This window comes from Tinamus guttatus, unplaced genomic scaffold, assembly GCF_059628265.1.
Source record: "Tinamus guttatus ecotype Peru unplaced genomic scaffold, ASM5962826v1 Tinamus_guttatus_pri_ptg000472l, whole genome shotgun sequence".
Taxonomy (NCBI): domain Eukaryota; kingdom Metazoa; phylum Chordata; class Aves; order Tinamiformes; family Tinamidae; genus Tinamus; species Tinamus guttatus.
Window position 1 is genome coordinate 190,565 of NW_028289006.1, and position 13,624 is coordinate 204,188.

The 13,624-nt window shown below is 38.0% G+C and overlaps 1 protein-coding gene across 10 annotated transcripts in view; it reads left to right on the forward strand.

The window, feature by feature from the left end:
• The first annotated feature begins 269 nt into the window (after window positions 1–269).
• Window positions 270–13,624, forward strand: part of TNRC6B (trinucleotide repeat containing adaptor 6B) — a 113,851-nt gene continuing 100,496 nt past the window's right edge. For 8 of the 10 annotated variants that reach the window (XM_010221347.2, XM_088532778.1, XM_088532781.1 and 5 more), the window contains exons 1-3: window positions 270–344; window positions 3,393–3,465; window positions 8,765–8,863. In XM_010221347.2, the coding sequence (XP_010219649.2) occupies window positions 8,810–8,863 (54 nt within the window). In that variant the 5' untranslated portion in view covers window positions 270–344; window positions 3,393–3,465; window positions 8,765–8,809. The remainder of the gene's footprint in view (window positions 345–3,392; window positions 3,466–8,764; window positions 8,864–13,624) is intronic. The other 2 variants (XM_088532780.1, XM_088532783.1) reach the window with 1 other exon arrangement.

The window sequence follows — 13,624 nt, forward strand, 5'->3', positions numbered from 1 at the left end:
CCGTTGTACAAGCATTTTCCTTGAGCACACCTGCATTGGTGGTCTCAGCTCTTATATGAGAAAGCAGTTTGACACGATTCTTCTTTCTCACTGTGAATAGAAATATGATTTTTAGAGCTTCCCAAAACCTTGGCGAATGGTATTTCATTGTCAGCAGGAAAACCTGTCACGCGTGCTACACATTTACTGCTTCTCCCGATTTGGATGAGTGGTGTGGGGAGGGAATCCAAAGTGAATATCTCTTCCTGACTGCAGCCTGTTCCTTTCAGACCTGTGCACCGGCAGTACTGTGGTGTCCCTACGGAGGCAGCTTATGTGAGGCCACCAGGAAGGAGGTGCTTGCTGTAAGTATTGAACTTTTGCTTGCAAACGTGGAAAACACTTGCAATCGTAACCCACGCTTTAGGAAAAAGCTGGTTTAGGAGTCCTGACACAATGGGCATTCTGCTGTTTCACACATTTTCTAACCCAGCAAATTGCTGTAAATGGCTATATTACAGCTGTGACACAGCAACACACAGTGAAAGTGTTGCACTATGTGGGCAGACGGTTCCAGGCTGCTGAGAGAGGACTTCATTTACTTAAGCCAAGTGTGTATGCAAGTGTAATGAATTGTTTCTCTTATTGCAAGTTAATAGATCTTAGTTAGCTCTAGTTATCTGGGGCGGGGGAGAGTACTCAGTTAAGAGCTGTCCAAGTTCTTAGGCGGATTGAGGGGGTTGTTTTTTCCCCTCCCCATTTTGGCCTGTTGAGGAGCTGTGTGGTTGTTTGTTTATTTGTTTTTCTGTTTTGTTTTCCCTTTCCTCTCGCTTCCGCTGAGCATTCGCTGACTAACTAATCCAGTGGTGTCTACTTTCATAGCTAAAATTCTTACTATGCAGCCCAGGCAAGTAGGCTGATGCCTCCTAAAGCACTGACTGTTGGCAGAAGTAGATAGTTACTGTGAGGGTTTGAGATGTATGCACGGTGTTTAAATTCTGCTCTGGCTGTGTTTAACACTAAGATTCTGCTCGTTTTAATACCTTCGCAGATCTGCTCAGCTGCCTGCAGCACCCTGTCTTCACCCCAGACAAGCTTCGCTAGATTCTGGTCTTTTGAACTGCCTTAACTTTGTTAATTAAAATTTATTATACTTCAGAATCAAAGGTCTAAATTTATCAAAATAACAGGAAGAGAATGATCGGCCTTCGTCTTATTTATATCTATCAGAAATTAAGTAGATACTTATTAGAGGCTTTTTTTTTTCCTTCAGGAAGAGGAGGAATATCTTTTCATGATTGAAGTCGTTTGATGAGATAGGACCGGTTATTGGCATTAATTAGTAACAGTTCCCCTTATTGCCTTGGAGACCTTCGTGGTCCAAAAGCATTCAGTGGTTTGGCTGGAAATTTAAATGCTTTTGCTAGATACTAGTGATATGGTATCCAGCCTGTAACGGCCCATTTCTGGGAAAAGCTCGTTTTGGGCCAGCTTCTGTAGTATTTAATACCTTCTAGCTTCAGATCCCATACTGTCAGAAATGGCACAGACAGTTCATTAGTCTTGCTTTTTGGCTGATACCGTCTCTGGATAGGAGATAGGTGTCAAATGCACATGCTGATACTGCTAAGTCCACAGCAATCTTTGGCTCTACCTATCATTAGACATTGTGAACTAGACTGCATGGATTAATAATGGTGTTTTAAAATGACATTACTGAGTGTTTCTGTGATGTTTCAGGGAGATGGATGGTAGTTTCACTTTCTGAGAACATTCAGTTGAGGAATTCGGTTTTTACTTTTTTTAAAAACCTGGAGTATTTGGAAATCTGTAGAGAAAATTGAAAATTAAAAGACCACAAAGTAGATGACTATCCCTCTGCATATCTTTTGCAGTAGATTTCAGTAGTGGAAGCATTTTCTTATCTCCTGCTACCTACTGAAACAGAGTACATATAACTTGCTTTGCTTAGTTTGGCTAAAATGAAAGCAGTGTTTGTTCACAAGACAAAATGTTAGAAGTGGTGATAGGATTTCTTACTTGTTTCAGGATATGTATTATGCAAAAGTAATCAAGTATTTGAAATTTATTAGACTTCTGTCTCCAAAGTCTCAGTTTGTAACAAAAATTTAAAATGGCTTACCTTGTAAAAGTCATTCTAAGCATGGTCTTTGAGGCTGCCAGTGCCTTTGGGACATGATCATAATAAGGTGATAGCTTAATATAGATTTGCTTTGGAATGCTACTTTGAACTGGCGAGGTAGACTATTGTGAGTATAGTGTACCTGTGCTTGGATAGTGCCTGGAACTGGAAGTTCATTTCTGGATGGAAAATTCAGTTCTATACCACTCAATAATAAGCACACACTTCCAACTATTTAATAAACACTTCAAAGCTATTAGGAGCTATTTAAAAATATGCAACTATTAGTAAACAATAAGTAAACACTTCAAAACTGTTGTGAAAAGGATATGGTGATTGATAATGAGAAAACTATAAATTACTGCCAAAAATAATACTTCTAGTAGGTTGAAAGTTATAATGTCTAGTTTAAATGGTCCTGTCCATTTTAGGGTTATTCCCCATTCTACCTGTGGTGGTATGTGTGCCCCATGAGGCAATGTGAGCTTCCCCCAGTGAGCTTTCAGTGGCAATAGTTTGTAGAAGCTTTGATAATTGGTGAATCAAGGGAAGGGGGATTTTCTGTTCAGCAACACAGGTTGTTAATTTGACTCCCTTTAATGTTAGGCCTCTATCTAGTACTTAGTTTGCTAGCTGGTTGGCTTGATCTCATCCTTCATTAAATAATCTTACTTCTCAAATGTTTTGGTGAGACATAGAATAAGATTTCTTAGTGTTTTTTCCAAACTGACTGTTGGTAGAAATTGTGTGGTGATGGGTGAGTATTAAATATATGAAACAATAAACAAAATCGTGATTTAAACTTTTTCTCAGAGGTAGTTATTTCTAAAATGCATCTCCACCCTTTCAACCTTATTCTGTAAAAGTTTAAAAATCCAAGCTCAGCCAATGTGTGTTTTTATGCAATATGAAAAATTCTTGCCCACAAAGAATAACTTCCTAAACTAGGGTGGTTTTTGAGGTAGAATACTGGGGAGAAAGGAACTGCTTTTACTAAATCTATCCTAAAGCTTAGCTGCTGCTTCCCCCAACCCTACATCATACCACATAAACTGATTTTGGAGTGGGGGTACTCATTGCTTCTTTTGCAGTTAAAGTTTTTTTGTTTCCCATGCATGATCTCAATATATTTTTTCTAAATACTTTGGGAATAATAAGTATCTGAGTTTCAAATGGAATTGCCTTTTTTTTTTTTTTTTCTTAAACCTAGTGATAAACACAGTTGGCTGATGCTGTGAGGTTTTGAGGTCTTTGTTTATTTGTCTTTTAGGGTTTCGTTTTTGCACTGAATGTAGCCAGGACGGATCCCTGTGGGCTTTGGCAGCCCTTGGAAACTGTCAAAGGTAAAAAAGTGAACAAAATTTGATATTATATTCTTGAGAAAGTTGGAAAACAAAACAAAATCCACAAATTAACTTGTATTAATTTTTAACCAAATGATAGAATTGCTGCCATCTTATTTTCTACTGTGTTATTTCTGGGAGGTTTGAATGTGAAGTTTTTTCTATGATTGCTTAACGAGATTTATGTTTGTCTGCTAAAGTTGATGCACAGTGTAGTTTTCTTGGAAAATTAATTAATTTATGATGACATTTTGCAGTCATTGGAACCAGTGGGTGATTAAGTCGTACAAGTAATGAAATTGCATTCAAACCTTGTTTTTTTTCTGGATGCTTTTGTTTTCATCTCAGTACCTCTTAACATTTATTTTAAATGACCAATACATTCTGTTCTTTTTCTATATGTTAAGTTTTTGTGTTGCTTTTGTACATTCATAACAAATCCCATGTAACATAAAACTAGTGATCTGATGTAATTATGGGTAGAACCATCTGTTTAAAAATGAATGCTTTTTTGCCTGTGTACCTAGGTAAAGACTAATGATTACAGTGATGCATCACTATGATTGTGTTAATTAAATAAGCAGTCCCACTTAAAATACTATTCACTACCAGCTTGCCTTGCTGTTCAAACTGCTTTTTTTCAAGTATGCCTTGAGTACAAGATTGTTGTCTTTAGAAGAGCCCTTGTGTGCATGTTTTGCTTTGTGCTCTTGCCTACAGTTTTTACTCACCATCTGTGGACTGTGACAGTTTGCACAGCGTTGTTGCTCTTCAAGAGTTTGCCTGTGGGCCAAACCTAATTTAGACGTCAGAATTCATAGGAACCACAATTGGTTTCACATTAGTAAGCGCCTTTCTTGCGTCTTCAGAGGCTTAAAGCCCTTCTTTCCGCTGTATCAAGTGGAGAACACAGTTCTCTTTCTTAGTCTAGATTTGAGTGCTGCTGGCAATCTGGAAAAAATAATGTAGCGCTATGAAAGACATGCCTAGTAAAGTAAGAGCCCAGTACAAATTGCTGCCCATTTGATAGCCAGCAAATTTCAGAACAGTTGGATTCCAACACTCTCTTGCTAATGAGAATCTTATGTTTCTACCTGAGGGAAAATCAGGCCTGAAGAAGTACTTTGTTCACTGGTATTGCTTTTCAAGAGTTCATAAATATATCTAAGCCTGGCTTTAGTTTTACTCTCTACCATAACTCACAAGGATCTTTGCCTCTGATTGACAGAGGTATCAAGAAGTCCCTTGGCAAACATGGTGCCCTCAAATGCAGCACTGAAAAGACAGTATCCCTAAGGTGCTTTTGTGAATAAAAAAGGCCACAAGTTGCATCATAAGTAATTTTGGATGGTATATGTGAGAACTGTAAGAGAACTGCTATATTTTGTCCTTGCCAAGAGCGACCTTGTTCAGAGATGCTTAAGGGACAGATCTGAAAATCTTAAGTGGACTGCCTATAAATTTACATAATTTAATCCCCAGTGGATCTGGCACATCACATAAAGGTACTGGAATTTGGAGACTGCTGAGCCCACTTACTTGACCCTTCTGCCATCTTACAGAGCTTGGTAGTACAAATTTTAATGATTTGTCAATTCTCTGTGTACAACATAAAGTAACCTATGCCTGATCTTTAGTCATCTCCTCAGAAGCTAATGAGCTTAAGAGACAGTGCTGACAACATGGAATAATGATGTTGATTCCTCGTATGCTGGCAATAAGCAGTCGCTTTCTTGGCTGAGAAGTGAACATCAGTTATAGATGAGTGTTACAATATAGATGTCAGAGAGCTGGATTCCCGTGCGTTTGAGAATCCCAAGATGCCTGTTTTGGCAAGAAACAAAATGCAGCACCCTTTTGCCAGTGGCCATGTGAATCTTTCCTTGCATGGGAAATTGCATGGGTTTCACATATGCAGGAAACCATAAAAATGATCGTAAGGAGTCAGACCTAGTTCTGCTGCTTTCCTGTCTTCTCGTGGTGCCAGAAGCAAATGGCATGGGAAAAATACACTAAAAGGATAGTGTTCAGTAAAATTTCCTCTTGCAATCCCTGCAGCAATCTGTGGCTTATGGTCTTCCTGTACTAGCTGTGAGACAGCTTTTAGTGGATTTTCTTTTCCTCCATGTGTGATTTTTTGCAGTAAATTACTGAGCCTTTTTAAACCTCTGTTTTTCTTACTGTGCTCTCTGTGCTATGGATAGGTCCAGTGTATTTAAACTGTCTTGTATGGGAGGGCTTGCTTATCTTTATTTTCATAGTCCTTCTCTTTACATTTTTTTTTTAAATCTTTCCTTTTTCTCTTATATAATCATTTTGGTTGGTAGTTTTATTGTCATTTTCCTGGAGCAGTGTGTAAAAATTAGTGTTGCATGTTGCTACTTCCCATCCTTTTGGTATGGAGGGAAATTGGAGAAGGCTAAAGATAAGAGATTTTTTTTTTTAGTTGTCAAACCTTAGACAGTTCAGTGCTTCTTCTGACCAAAGCCTCAAATTGTCCAGTTAGCAATTTATGGAGCTTCCCAATTACTTGAATCCAATATTGCAAAATTCTTTTCAGAAAGTCCCAGAATCTCCCTGCCCCGGAAGCTCCCCAGTCAACCTCAGAAGCTCAGTGTGGCCGAGTACCATGGACAGGGGCTGCTCTCGCTGTGCCCATGAGCTCTTGCCATCCAGGAGGAATTATTTGTCAAACGTAACAAATTTTTGGCATACATGTATATGGTGAAGTCTTGTTCAGCGTTTGCTACTTAAGGTTATTGATTATGTGCTGCAGGGAGAGTGTCTTAGCCAGCTCCACAATTGTCTGTTTCCTGGCACTCTGTCCTGGTCAGGCTTCGTCTTGGAAAGGACATTTCTCTTATGCAGCTCGTGGTCAGAATATTCACTGCTTCATGAGATCAGAGTAAAGCTCTCCTACAGCCTGCAAAGCCTAACCCTACATTATTTTAGGAGTGTTTCATACATAACTTCATTTGAGTTGTTGTTCTTTTTGTTAATCTTCTTGTTAAAGTAATAAGCTCCAGTCTTGTATATATTAACCTCCCTAGGTGACAAACTGCAAGGTCCAGGCTGATGATTAGGTTTATCTCCCATTAATCCCATACAAATCCATCATGTCCCCTCCCTTTCAGGGTAGGCTTTCAGAAAGGAGGCAAAAGATCAGGAAGTTTCCAGACCATCTTTCTGTGTCATATTTAAAAGCTTCCCCCCCACCGTTGATAGCATTAACTTCTGATTGGTGCATTAAGGCACCAAAAGGATAACATGCAATATCTTCCTAAATTACTAGTTGGTATATATATGCAGTCTGTCCATATCCAGTTCTTGAACTCCCCTGCAAGTGTATTTGCAAGCTAGTCTGAATCTTTTCATGCAAGCAAAAGGTAGAGTCCTCTCAGTTTAAAAAAAAAATAATAACGCATATATCATCACAGTGCTAATAGAATCTAATTTCATGTGCAGTAATGCATGTTTGTATCCGAGGTCTGTGCTGATTAAAATCTCTGTGTATGATACTAAATGACATTCTTGAGAAGATGGTTGAACCATTTCTTTGAATGTAAGAAAGAACCAGATTTGCTGGTTATCCTTGCTTAATAGTTTAGAGGTTCAGCATTTGTGGAATAGGGGAAATAATCATATTTTTTTTAAAAAAATCAAACCACAGTAGTAGTCATGTTTTTCCAAAGTCTGTCATACTCTGTGTGATGGAGGAGGGTAAGAATTTGGAGAGAGTTTTTCCACTTTATCCTCATTCCTCTTTTCCCAAAAGAGAAGTTATTCTGTTGTAAGTCTTGATGATGAACTGAAAAATGGACTGAGTGCATGAATATGAACTGAGCATATGAATGAACTGAGTGAGAGTGTATGGTGTCACAGAACATAACAGGTTGCTGGTTGTAAGGCTTGGTAAGTGTGGTGTAGCATTCTGTAGCTTCAGGCCTTTGTTTTTAAAAGACACTCTTCATTCCATGATTCAGTTTAATAGCCATGGAAGGCGTTATCTACCTACACACTGCTTACAGAAGTCACTGGCAGTGCAGGCTGGCAGCCTTACTTTATGTAGAGGCTTAAATCTTAATCTGGAAGACATTCGCCTAGAAGAACATCTTCCAGGCTTTCTCCTTATTTATTTATTTTTAAACCTCATTGCTATTTGCATTCCCAAAGTTATTGCTTTCCAGGTTTGCCATTGCTGCTGTAGAGGTACAGGCAGATCCTGCCACTCTGCAGCTGCGCTGCAAATACAAAATGCAGAGAGACTCCAAATGGCCCTTAATGCTGGCGCCGGTTGAGGAGTTGCAGCCTCTTGAGAAGGACAGCTGTTAAAGGCCGAGAGTTCTTGGCTTTCAGTGAGTTTTAAACAAGTTGTGAACTGGTATTTTCTATGGAGCTGGAATATTATGGCTGGATCAATTGATAGGTTGCATTTTGCCCCTGGTATATTTGATCTCTAGCTTGATTTCCCAACTTAATTTATTTGACCTCTTAGCTGTGAAAGACAGCTCATCCTCTGAAGTAGAAGACACTTAAGCTTTGTAGCCAAATATTCTCCCTAACCTTCTTGCAGACTTCCATGAATTTCTTTAGAATTGCAAGCATTGGAGTTCAGAGTGCAGGCTTTGTTCAGCTGGAATTGCACTGACTTCATCAAACGTTATAAAATATGTTACCATGTAGTGTTGAATACTGGAAACACTGGGAGTTACGGACCTGGGTTAGGCTGGAAATAATGACTTCATGTGTGACTCTTTATCAGTGTCAGGAACCATTAAGAACCTAGAATCTATTTATTTCTAAATGGAGTCAAGGGGAAATTCCTTAAGGTTAGAATCCAGAGGTACTGTAGGATCACTGGAAGTCTAATAGCTTTTCAGATTAATAACCTTTTCTGTGCCTGTAAACTGCATCTGTGAAGCCTGTATTGCACAAAAGCTGTTTTCTAGTTAGAAAGATTTGCTCAGTGCTGCGTATTCCATGTGACTGTTCCTTACTAACCATAACTTCAATGAGTAAACATAATTATTATATAAAATACTCACCAATGACATATTTTAACATAAAAAGGAGATTCCTGTGTAGTGCCTTTTTTTTTTTTAACTTACCCTGAATAACAGTTGCTTCACTTGTTTGTGCAGAACATATGTGTTCAGCATATGTGTACAGAATGTGAACATTACAAGGTCATAGTCTACAGTAATCATTTATGTTCACTGCAGTTCACTGCAATATTACTTAGCCCTGTTTAATGTGGAAAAATCATTCTCTTCATAAATATTTTTCTTTTGTCTTTTAGGCAGTATTTTGCATTTCTGCAGAGTTTTGCACAGATCCTGTTCCCATGCAAACCGATGAGGGAGAAATACTGGAGGAAGGCAGTCCCAAGGTCAGTGAGGTAAATGCCGCTGTATTTTGGAGGAACAAGAGCTTGCTTGGCTGGAATGGGGAATAGGTGAAGTGAGTGCTGACTACAAATAATGTATGCATGCAACTGAATATATATATATATATACACACATACACATTATATATATATATATATTTTACCTTGGAGACATTTAAAAATGAAGCTTTAAAAGTCTTTTGGAAAGACAGGCTTTTTCAGTCTGGTATGGTCTGGTCTGGAAGATGTGGCTGAGCTCTTCCTGGGAGGAAAAGAGAAAAACCTTAAAGAAATATTAACTCAGCTGATGCCTGTGTTCCATTTCTTAGAGCTGGCAGGGCATGTAAAGATTTCTCCTGCCCGCCACCCCCTGCTTATGTCTGGCTTAAAGGCATGTGAGCACTCCAGTGTGAATACCTGCCTTTGTAGCTTAGTGGCTGTTCTGTAATGAAGGTGTTCTCCTATTGTTTCCTTGTTCTTAGCAACCCAGATTTTGTTTTGAGACTGCATGGTATGTTACCTGTTAAGGTAGCTGTGATTCTAGATGGAGAATAAAGTAGAGTAATTCCTGTTGGGACAGGAAGCTCTAGTGAGCAGCTGAACACAGTATTGGCTCTGCTCTGCTTTTTGCTGTTAAGAACTGCTTCCTGAACATGCAGATGTTGAGTCACAAATGAGTTTGCCTTTTTGGCTTAATGGTATAGCGATTATGATAGCCTTCAATAGGCTTGTAAATGTATTTTATAGGCCTGACTGTCTCCATGAGCTAATGATAACTTTGTGACTAACATGTTTTAAAATGTAGCTCCTAAATTTTATCAAAATCCAAATCATGATTCCCTTGCCTGCCCTCTTTTGTAGGATATTGCAACTATGTCTGAAAGAGAGCAATGGAGAATTTAAAAATAAAATTTATCATTTTCATCATAGTCATTTGAGGGATGTTTTTGTAGTTTTATGTTTTAATAAAACAAACTATTACCTGAGTTGTATGCATCATTCTTGGAGATGATTAATTAGCAGAGAGAGGATTTGGTGAATGTCCCACATATACGCTAGAAAATGTGATAATTTTAAATGACTTAGGGGAAATGCTCATTAGATTAGGTGCTGACAAATGAAAACATATTGGTGGACATACTTGCATCCAGATTCTTGAATGCTTCTGTTTGCAAGGATATGATTAGAAGCTTCAATTGGAAAGAGAGCTATGAGAGGAAATATCATGGTACAATTAATTGTTGATTTTATTACCGTAGTCTCTGGTGCTTGTTTTTGATTAAATAAAGTCTGTACGTGTATTTGTGTGTATATACAGGCCTATACATGTATGTATACGCACACACATGTGCACACATGTATATGGATACATGGCAGTTTTTTGTGTGTGGCAGGAAGTAGATTGAAGTAAGTCTTGTGAAATTTGCACTTTTTCTCCAATAAAAAGTATCCTTTTGGGGTGGAGGGGAGGAAGAAATGCTTAGTTGTGGATGTAATGGCAGTCATAGCTTTCTCACAGCAGTAAGCGCTCAAAAAAATTAACAAGCTTGAATTTCAAAATAAAATTTTTAGACTGACTTTGAATACCTAAGTATATACACAGTACTGCTTGAAACAATTGTCATTTAGAGAAGGTGCAAGATTTGAAATTACACATCTGGTATTTGATGTTTTTGTTTAAAGAGCTGTATAGAATCAGTCCATACTGAAGTACTTGTGACTGTATCTATTCCTTCTCCCTATCCTGTGGTGTACTGGTCTGCTCACTGAAGTGTATTTTCCAATGCTTCTTTGAAGATGTAAATGATAAACCTTTCTTTCTTGGTCTCAGGAGAGTGGTTTGGGTTTGTTTTGTTTGTTTTTTTCCTACTCTCTAATAGTTGAAAGATTTGTCATAGGAAGAATCAAGCCACAGAACTTCCACTTCACTGTCTTGTGTGATTAAATGATCGTCTTTGTAAACAAATACTTAAATGACTTTTTTTTTTTTTTTTTAGAAATGGGCTTCATGCTTGGAAGACGTTAATATAGCTACCTAATTGTCCATGTTTTATTTGGATCTTGCATTTCACCCCTTTTAGCCATTCCAAGCCATTAAGCTGTAAATAAGGGTGGATTATATAATGATTGTTATGCTTATTCAGAACAACGGACTCTCTTCTGTGTATTTCTGATCACTTATCCAATATTTAAGAATGAGGGATCTTTCTGTTCCCCTTTCAGTTTACACACTGTTCACAAAATCCCATTTGGGCTTTTGTCTTCAATCAAAAGGGATCTTTTGGGGAGCCTATAAATGATACCTGCAGTAGTCATCATCATCTGGCATTTTATTTCCTATAGACCTTAAGAAGGGCTTGGTGCATTTACTGTATCAGCAGCTCCTTTGAAGCCCTTAAACGTTATAAAACTGAGTCTGCAGTTCATAAATCTTATGATATTACTTAACATTGATTAAGTGCATTCCAGCTACCTCAGTGATAATAAATTTGATTAATCATATAAAAGATCAGACTAGGACCCCATTCTGGATCTTTGTTCTGAATAATTCATTTCTTGCCAGAAGAGATTTGTGTAAATGATCTAAAGAACGACATTACTGGTTATAGTCAGTTGTAGTATCTTTTACTGGCTCCACTCTGATAATTAGGGAGGAAGAGCAAGCAAACTTTCTGGCTTGAAAGTATTTCTTCATTTTTAAGAGTTTCAGCAACAGTACTGAAGCTGCTATTGGAAAAATGAGAGGAGAAGATTGCAGAACTTAAACTTTGTTGTTGTTGTTCACTTATATCTTGCTATGTCAGAAGACCTTCTTTCTTTCATAAAATAAAAGCTGGAAAGCATTTTATGTTTTAAAGATCAAGCCCAGACCTATATTGCTGAATTCCTTGATATCAGCCCCATTTGAAACATTTGTGTTGAGGAGGAAGTGGCCTTGCCATGATTGTATGGGATTTTTTTTTCCCCCCTCGCCTTTTTCATGTGCAAGATGCTTAGGAGTCCATTCTGTACTTTCCCACCATTTAGAATTTCTTTCCTGCTCAGTTTTGGTCTTGACAAGAGTTAAGAAAACATCATTTAATCTTACTGCAAAGTGCTCCTGTTAGCACTTCACTTAAAATATAAGTGATAAACACCTGGACAACCAGACATACAACCTGTCTTCAGACTCTGAAGCTGAATCCTTTCCATACTATACTTATATTCTGCCAAAAACGGTTTTTGCCACAGCCTCACCTAACATTGGTATCTGGTCTTAAGCTGATCTCTAGTCGAAAATTCATCTGTATTATCCCCACAAACTATATATTGAGCTTGCAAAGAGTAATTATACTGATTTCTAGGGCTGTCTTTCGGTTAAACTGATACAATCAAGACGCTTACTCTTTTTAATGTTTATTCATCACCCTACATAGATGCTCTCAAAGGCCATGGTGTCTTTTCGCAGAGTAACGCGCTGTAGTGAAGTTCTGTATCTCTGTATGTTAACAAGTGCTGGATGTGTCCCCACAAAACAACCCAGTGAGATTCCTATTGGTGTAAGTATTGCAGAAAAAGCAGTGATTTGAATAACTGGTTATCTGAGACTGCAGATCTCATGACTGATTCTCCATTCGTGCTTACAGAGACTTCAGTTGCAAGAAACCTTTAATTAACGGCACAGGCTTCACTCATTTTGCTTTTTATTCTCTTGCTTGGTAGCATGGGGAGAGGCAGGAGGTGCTAGTGCCCTCAGCAGCCAACTTCTCTGATGCCTTGATATTCTTTTACTGGAATCTACACTGGCGTAACTTGAAACTCCAAGTTTATTGTGATAACTTTGAGGGAGGTATTCTGGGATGTCAGGGATGTTGAAAAATCAACTTTCGTCATGCTGCCATGGATATCAGAATATAAGGTTTTGAGTACTGCAAGAGATAGCTTTCTTATAGTGCCATTCTGAAAATAGCTTTAAATCTTATACATTAAGTCTCAATATCATACAATGAAAAAAAAAGAAGAAAAGAAAAAGTGTTCTATTGCCTGTAAACAGGCTTGGATCTATAACAATCTCTGACATCCTAAGCTGTGCAGTCTTCTGAGATACCAAGACTGAACCTTGAGCACAAAAGAAGAGTTACTTTTGTAGGAAAATAAATTTGTAATTGTGTCTCATATACAGCTAGTAGAATCGCTCAGCTGGTGATTCTTCAGCAGGTCACTTTCAAGACTAAACATACACCTCTTTCAAACTGATTAACTGTAATTCCTGTAGTCAAGAGTGATGAAGAGGTGGAGTTTTGCTCAACTCCTGCTGACCTGAAGGCATGCTACAAAAATGGGTCTTTGTGCTTGCCCTTGCTTTCCTTGAAATAAATGACAGAAATTTAGTTGCAAATTCTTAATCTAAGTTTGTAAAGAAAGTTACTGGTGGGCTTAATCCACGCTACTTCTCCACGTTTGTTTTCCCTATGCTATATTCATGCCTTTTCATTTCACTTTGTAACTTTTTTTTAATTACTCTTGTTTTTCCTTTTAGTCGTACAGTAACTGCTATTGTAGTCTAGGTGTATTCATATTCTTTATTTCTTATACTTAGGAAGATTAAACAATTCTTTTTTGTTTTTTCATTTGCTTTTTTGAGGTGTGGTCCTTTGCATCACTGATTTTTCATGGCAAAGAGTGTGGGTTTCTTTTTGGTTGTTTTTTTCCTGAATTTATGCTCTTCTGCCCTCCTTTTAGCAGGATTTTGGAGAGACCTACTGCCTTGTTAGCTTTCTTGCCAGGGCTTTC